We start from the raw sequence: 8130 nt of genomic DNA, 5'->3' as shown, positions 1-8130 counted from the left end.
AGCATTTCCAAATATACCCTTTCAACCTCTAAATTGGGATAGTTATCCATCCATACATTTCTCTTTCACTCTTAATATATGTCTTGAAAGATGAAAAGATGCTAGCATCTACTAGCTGAAATTTATGAGATGTGCAGGTTGGTAGGGTTAGCAGGTTAATAGCAAGTATCCTTGCCTCTAAATGTTTGAGAAGGAAACATGGTGGTCATGGCCATGAAATATCAATAGGTTTCTACTAGTGGGTGAGATGCCCATAGATATAGAACAACTAAAATAGTGTAGTCAATTGAAAAAGAACTATTTATCATCCATGCATGGGGCTATGTATCCATGTAAGTGCCTTGTGTACAATTGGCAATATAATTTTTTAGTTATTTTTCTCTTAAACAAGTAAATACTAGGAATTTTCTATAAACTAGCATTCACACAACATAAAATTGTTATCCTCTCCTAGCTCATTAGTATAAGGTATGAAACACTTATGCCACCCTTTTTAGCGAGAACCCACATTGCACCTTCTACTACCTTGAATACCAATCTCACCACAATTCCAAATCTTGCAAGGCCATATGGATTAGCTACGTATACCCCTAATAACGTGTCATATAACATTGCAACCATTATTCCTACCTAAAATTAAGTGTTTTATTTCTATCAAGTCCTTTTATAATCCTCAAAGTAATATTAAGATGCCTTTTTAAAAATTTATCCACCAAGACTTACCAAGTAGTCCATCCTTCAATGGTTTTGGCATTGTTTGACATATTTACATTACTTTAGCCTTTAATTTACTATTTTAAGTCCATGGTTGATTGTAGTCATCTCGTTGCATGATTAAACAACCTTTTCATCTTCTTATTCGTTCAAAATAGTTGGGGAACATTTCCTTTTCGTGTTATTTATACTAGTCAGCCTATTTTTCAACATGGTTGTTGGAAGTTTCTAATTCTTTGTTGGCCACCTACTTGAAAGTTCATTTACTTCAATAGATCTCATAGTAGCATCCACATATTAGTAAACCATTCTTTTTGCATTGAAATCCTCTTTGCTATAACAATTACAATGACTTGTATTATAGGTTTGACTCATTGTGCAATGGGAATAACTTCATCGTCTTTAGATATTTGTAACCTAATACATCTCTTGTGTGCAAGCAATTTTGTTCATTCTCTATTTACACCTTGCACATTTTTTTCCTTGGGCTTTTTTCTTCATTTACATTGAATAAATTGCAAGAAGCACACATATATAATACAATTTGTAATAGTTTCTTATATGGTTATGATTCATTTATTTAATGCATGCAATAGGATGAGCATGTTTTATAGTTTATAACACAATTAGAAAACTAGATCAAAATAGTAGAAAAAATATTACTAATGGTCTTACATATTAGGGTGTGTGTGCTAAGCCAAGGAACAAAAAAGTGGCCAACAATATCATTTTTGGCAAAGAATGTAACATGATTCTGAAAAATGAAAACAATGATTAACACATACATATTATGTATTGGAAATAATCTAGCTATAATGTGTATGTGTTATAACATGACATTTTATAAAATAAAAAGAAAATACAAGTTGTTGGTTTCGCATAACCTACAAATTGAACAATCCTTAAAAGACACAAATTTTCTTAATCCTTGAGTGCATTTTGGAGATTGAGATCATTTGCAAGCTCCCTCACTATATTTCTCATAATGTCACATCAACGAAAAAGGTAAATTATTTATATTTTTTCAACTTGAAAATTCCTTAAAAAACATAATTTTTCTTAATCCTTGAGTACATTTTCGAGATTAAGATCATTTGCAAGTGCCCTCATATTTTGATTAATTTTTGTAGAACTCGAAGTCATGAATCTAGACATATATATTTTTTAGTATTTTGATCAATTTAAATATTTTTAATTAATTAAACATTGCGAGTATCTTTTTAAAGTTAAAAAAGAGGCTGATTAAAAATTAAAGAAAAAATATTAAATAATATTCAAAAAATTATTTTTCACTAGATGAGAGAATCTTCTCGAAAATGAAACCAAAGAAGTCCATGAAACCAAATCTCTCTGAAGCATATTGTCAAAAACATGGCGACCAACATTTAAACTCCCAAATTTAACATACATATGTATAAGGGCACCCGAAACACAAATATCGAAATCCAAATCATCTTCCATTATAGAGCTGCCAACCAGGGTACCAACCCTCATCTTTTCAAATAACCTCCATACAATCTCATCCCATCTAGGAACCCCACCACCGCTCTCATAGTCTGCACAACCCGTTACCAAAGTAAAATGTGTTGTTGGAGCATTATTGCTGACCAGTTTATTTGATGGTTGGATTCGTGGTTGTGGTGAAGCAGTGCAATTGTTGGTCATTTTGAGTCTGTAAAGATTGTGTGTATGCCTCAAAATATTTCAGAGACTTCATTTTTTATCTTTTATGGCATGATCTCAAAGGTTGTCTCATCGGGTGGTTACATATATGCTCTGCAGAGTGGGTTCCTCTGTTCTCCTCTGCTTCTAATTGATAGCAATGTTTGTTGTGGTTGTTTCTATGTCCAAAAGGAGATTTTTTTATGTAGCCGGCTATATATTTATGGTTTTGGACAGCTTGAAGATTATTTCTCTATTTAACCATATATGAATGCATCAGAGTGGTTTATTTAAGGCTCATGGCAGCTCTATATTCTGGCTTCTTTTTGAAGATGGAGTTGATTATGGGACGGAAGCAAAAAGTATGGGTATGAATCATGATCTCCCGTGTTCTACAGATCTCATGGTAACATTTTTTTGGAATTGGTTGACCTTGGCTGTGGACTCACTTTCGTCTTCTTATACTAGTGTTTAAACAATGACCACCCCATAATAGGCATGTCTACCTCTTTGCAATCTTTGGTCCTCCTAGAAGACCCAGACAATTGTGCTATAAAATCTTCATCCAAGGGTCTTTTTTAATGTGGAAGGTTGCAAGGGTCTTTTTGATATGGAAGGTTGAGAACTTTCTCTAAATTTTCTACTAATTAGAGTTTGTAGATTACCCTAGGGTTCCAAAATTCTAGTCTTATGATGTTCCTCTTACATAGTAATTTAGATTAGAAAAACTTGGACGCATAGAGAAATATGAGTATATGAAATTTTTTTGGAACTTTGACCAAAGATAAGGAATGAACTTGCTTTCAGCTAGCAAACTTTAGTTTATTAATTATTTATGAAAATGCAAAGTAAATGTTTTGGCGATGTCGTCATGCTATTTTTTGGCCAAATTAGTAAAATAATGATATAGTTATTAGTAAAGTCATTGTTACCTCTCATTCAAGTGAACAAGATGTCTACAACTAATCATGCTTAGAATGAGTTCTAGTCATTGATCTGGCTTGGTACAAGCACAATTGATGGATAAGATGATATTGACCAAGTTTGAATTTTGTTGAAGTTGATGCTAGACATCCTTGACCAATATGAAGAATCCAAGTGAAAAAAACACTTTACATTTTAGTGATTAGTTCTATCAACTCTATAATATCCATCAAGGACATGTGGTGGTATAACACAACAACACAAATTGGGTTGGGCCCCTCATCTCCTACTTTATGCTAGGGTGCTATCCAATCATAGATATCATCTAGGTCTACCATGGATAGAATACTTTAAGGATATTTCCTTTAGGTGAGGTCTATGCTGACAAATGTGACACATGGTAGCTAGGCCTAATAATGTGGACCTACGAGATTGGGCCTTGTGGTAAACTAAGAGCACACGCTAGGGTGACACTTGTCACCTTAGCATAATTGAGAGGAAGGCTAGCCCAAGAGGGCATGTGCTCATACGCAACCAATGAGAGACATCCAAACTAGAGCTAGCTAGACAAATGGTGGAGACCATAACATAACGCATGCTCAACTATAAACTTAGGAAAATTGAGAAATAAATTGAGTGATGGGCAAGCCAAAGTTTCTGTAATGAGAAAGAATAGTTAATAACTATGTTAAGGGATATAAGTCATGACTTAAGATGCCAGTCATGGGAAATTGTTGAGCAACGAGAAATGGAAACATCCTAAAGTAATGCTCAATACAATATAATTCATAGATAATCCATTATCTATTAAAACCCTCAATTTGAAGTAGCTCTAAAAATGATAACTACCAACTCTCATGCATGTGAAATAAACTTAGTTGACTAAAAGGCCAACTTGCAATGCATATGCATTTAATGAATTTATTAATTCTACCTTTTTTTCAAAACTGACTAAAGATATTTATAATATTGTCAATCCAAATAGGAAGTAAATAAAGATGACTTTTGTGAATTAGAGAGTATGCGCACAGTACAAATAAGATCGAATGTGTACAAGAAAGGACAAATCTATAGACACAAAAGTGATTTAAAGGTGCAAAGTCATCACCAAATATATATGCATGTCATACACAAGATTTGAGATAGTATTTAGATAGATTGAACCCATTCCCAAACTAACAATAAAATAATTCTAAAATATTCATTAAAGCTATTCATCATATTTTTTAAAATGATATTAATTTATCTTACCCACAAAAAATATCAATTAATTAATCTAAATTAAATTACACTTATACATGTATATCATTTAAATTAACGCAAATTAATTTTATGAAACAAATTATGATCTTTATAAAATGTACAAGCCATGTCACATTTTCATGTAATTTTATATTTCTATAAAGCTAGACTATCATTTTAAAATTAAATAAATGTACAAGCCATGCCATCGCTCCCTCTAATTCGGGGAATTCCTCTAACGAAGAGAAATAAGTAATAGACAAAATGCGGAGCTGTGGAAACCCCCGACTTTCCAAACGCCTTTGGCAATTCTCTGCACCTATTATTATTCTCGACAATTAGCGACAATTGCAGCAGATTGGGCATTCTCTCCAACTCCGGATGATCATTACACTCACAGTCGATTAATTCTAATTGCTTCAGATTTGCAAACTCGCATATCCAACTTGGCACTACAAACAAGCATAGTCGAAGACTTTCCAGATGTTTCATTGCTCTCATTTTCCCTGGAAACTCCCTAAACTCCTTTCTATTATTGCAGATTGCTAGACAACGCATCTTCACCATCTGGGCAAGGATCCCTTCTTCTATCCTCTTCAGCTCCATCTCATTGTCAAGAAATAAGCGTAGTTTCTGAAGCTGAGTCATATTGACCAAATTATCTAACCTCGTGAATTTGTCCTCTTCTGTGCGGAAGTCCAAAAATGAGTCTAGTGTTCTCAAATTTGCTATTCTTGGCATCCGATAAATGCAGTCGGCTCTTAAATGCTGAAGATATCTAAGATCACTTATCCATGCTGGTAATGACTCACAACCATCAGGTAAAGCAAGAAACAAGAGGCGTTTTAGGTGTCTCACACACTCCGGTACCTCCTTTATCTCTGTACCCTCAAATTCAATAATCTGAGAAGGACCATCTTTCCAAGAGACGCAGGCAATGTAGAGATGTGTGTGTAGCTCAAATCCAAAACGCGCAGTCCTCTCATAGTGGTAAACAAGTTTTCTGGAATACTTCTAATCTGCCAATTCTGTGACAGTGAGAGTGTACGGAGATAAACAGGACGGCTCTCTGAGATGGCATTGAAAACATGCAGACCTTTCTTGGCCAGTAAAACCCGACACCAGCCCATGGAATTACTTGTACGTGAAGACACTTCTTCAACAGAGAAAACACATTTATCTTCTCTTGATATGTGTATTGCCAGATCGTGCAACAAATCATGAATTTTACAGTATTTGATAGAAATATCATCATCTTTCTCATATACTTGAAGCATACACAGCTTGTTCAGTTGATCTAACCAATGCCAGGCTAAATCCCACTGCTCCTCTCCTGCCGAGATGAATCCTTCCGCTATCCACAGATTTATCAAATACTCTGCTTCTATCTTCTCATCCTCGGGGAAGAAGGATAGATATGCAAAACACGGTTTAAGGTGTGGAGGCAAAGAGTCATAACTCAGTTTCAGTATCTCCATGACAGGGTCATGCTCTCCAGTGGGAGTATCTACTCTTTCCAGCTGACTGCGCTTCCACTCCCAATTTTTAAGCGTAGTGTTGGCCAAAGATGCTGCTATCGTTTTAATAGCAAGAGGCAAATTTCCACACTGCTTTCCAATCTTCCGACCCTCATCTTTCATGTGCTGTGGCGCTCTATTTCCTCCACTATTCGGAAATGCATAGATGCAAAACAGCATCCAACTGTCTTCATCTGACAAATTTTGCATCTCATAGATTCGAGAGTTTGAATTTAAAGCAACCTGCCTATTTCTTGTAGTGACCACAATTTTACAGTCTTTATCGGCTGGCAAACCAAGTTTATCGATCAGAGAATTTTCAGTAGACAGCGTCCAGAGATCATCCAGCACAATGAAAGATCTATTCCCTTGGAGATGGTCATGAATCAATTCAGCCGCTCTCTTCACTTACACTTTTACTATTTATTCCTATATGGGAGGCTATATCATCTTGCAAATTCTTGAGAGTATAAGATTTAGAAATAGAGAGCCAAATAGAGTGATCATACTTGGATTTTGCAGCTTTGTAGACATTTTGAAGAAGAAATGTCTTCCCCGAGCCGCCCATACCAACGACGGCTATGACTGGTACTTTTTGGTCTTCCAGTAACCCTACTATGTCTTCAACTTTGGATTGTAACCCCACTGGACGTGAATCTCTGGGCAGAAGACTAGATTTCTTCACCATTTCTGATGTACTTGTTGACGCTGCCTCGTCTGCATGAAGACCTTTCTGATGTTTTCCAACCCCCTTAAATGTTTTCCCCACCTCTTGTTGCACAGCCAAGGTAATCTCGGAACACAGCATCTCCACATTACTGATAATTTTTAAGGCAATGACAATTCAGAAGTGTTCAAAATCAATATGGAGAGGGTAAAACGGAAAAATTAAAACTTTGAATCATAATAGATTGGAAACAAACAACCTAAACAAACTTGCTAGATCTAAACGACAAAAAATAACCTAGGCCTTACTCATTAGATGTGCTGAATTCGTAGCCAGAAATGAGTGAAGAAGAGTGGAGCGCTTCTTTCCACTGGTCAAGCCTCTCCTTGCTGAATCTGCCCTTTTCTTCATGTTTGGCGAATGCAGCTGCATAAACTCCCTTGTCAGGGTAGCGGAGTTCAAAAGGCTTCACATCACAAAATATGGGAATAAAGCGAGCCTTGGTTTCCAACATGAGAACCAGCTCATCTAGACACCACGAGGACTCCGCATATCGTGGTGAAAAGATGGCAATCTGCAGTTTAGAAGAGTAAATGGCATTTTTTATGGCAGACTCAATTGAATCTCCCAATTCTATTTCCATATTATCAAGAAATGTCCAAAATCCCTCTTCCTCCAGCGAATCGTAAAGTGCAAAAGCCAGAGTTTCTTTGACGTCAGGGCCTCGGTGCTTGATGAATGCATCATATATTTTCTTAGATACAGCGGGCGTTTCCCTCTGAAAATCACTGAAAGAACGTTTGTGAGATGAGGAGGCAGATGCCATGAAGACTAAGGGCCAAAGAAAGATGGAAAATCTAAATCAGACTGATCTGGATTTTAATATATAATAGTAGAGAAAATTTGAAATCTTTAAAGCAGGAGTGTGTTAAGAAAACTGGGTGGGTAGATAGGCCGGAAGATATGTTTTTCAGAGCTCAGACAGCAAGTGGTATGTGAATCATGCAAGACATGACTTTATTTCAGAATTCAGAGTACTTAGTCAAAGATGTTTAAAGATGTTTAAAGATAAGAATGAATCGTCTTCAAACTTTTCTTTTCTGATTGACGACTGACCACTGAATTTTATTCCGGGGTTTTTCCTCTCCCATTGAATTTTATAAGAGAAAAAAGGAATATTATCGACAATGTAACAGTCAAATCTCGAGTAGTGCATTCAAATTGATGGTGTGTAAGCGAGTAGTGCATTCAAATTGATGGTGTGTAAGCGAGTAGTGCATTCAAATTGATGGTGTGTAAGCAAGGCTATTTTTGTTGGGTATATAAAGCCCAACAGTTACATGGATGTTTGTCTTTCCTAGAAGACTCTTCATTTTATATCTAAGATGTCTATATAAATGTCTG

The 8130-nt window shown here is 35.8% G+C and overlaps 1 protein-coding gene across 1 annotated transcript; it reads right to left on the bottom strand.

The window, feature by feature from the left end:
• Positions 1-4725: 4725 nt before the first annotated feature.
• On the bottom strand, positions 4726-7552 carry LOC131860025 (putative disease resistance protein RGA3). The gene is made up of 4 exons (XM_059214370.1): positions 7035-7552; positions 6630-6877; positions 5555-6346; positions 4726-5423 (listed from the first exon to the last, which is right to left on the bottom strand). The coding sequence occupies exons 1-4, from the start codon at positions 7550-7552 to the stop codon at positions 4726-4728; spliced, it is 2256 nt and encodes a 751-aa protein (XP_059070353.1).
• Between the last annotated feature and the right edge of the window lie 578 nt (positions 7553-8130).

Source organism: Cryptomeria japonica, chromosome 11 (assembly GCF_030272615.1).
Source record: "Cryptomeria japonica chromosome 11, Sugi_1.0, whole genome shotgun sequence".
NCBI classification, from domain to species: Eukaryota; Viridiplantae; Streptophyta; class Pinopsida; order Cupressales; family Cupressaceae; genus Cryptomeria; species Cryptomeria japonica.
The sequence above is the reverse complement of the archived record's forward strand: the minus strand, read 5'-3'. Positions and strand labels throughout refer to the sequence as shown.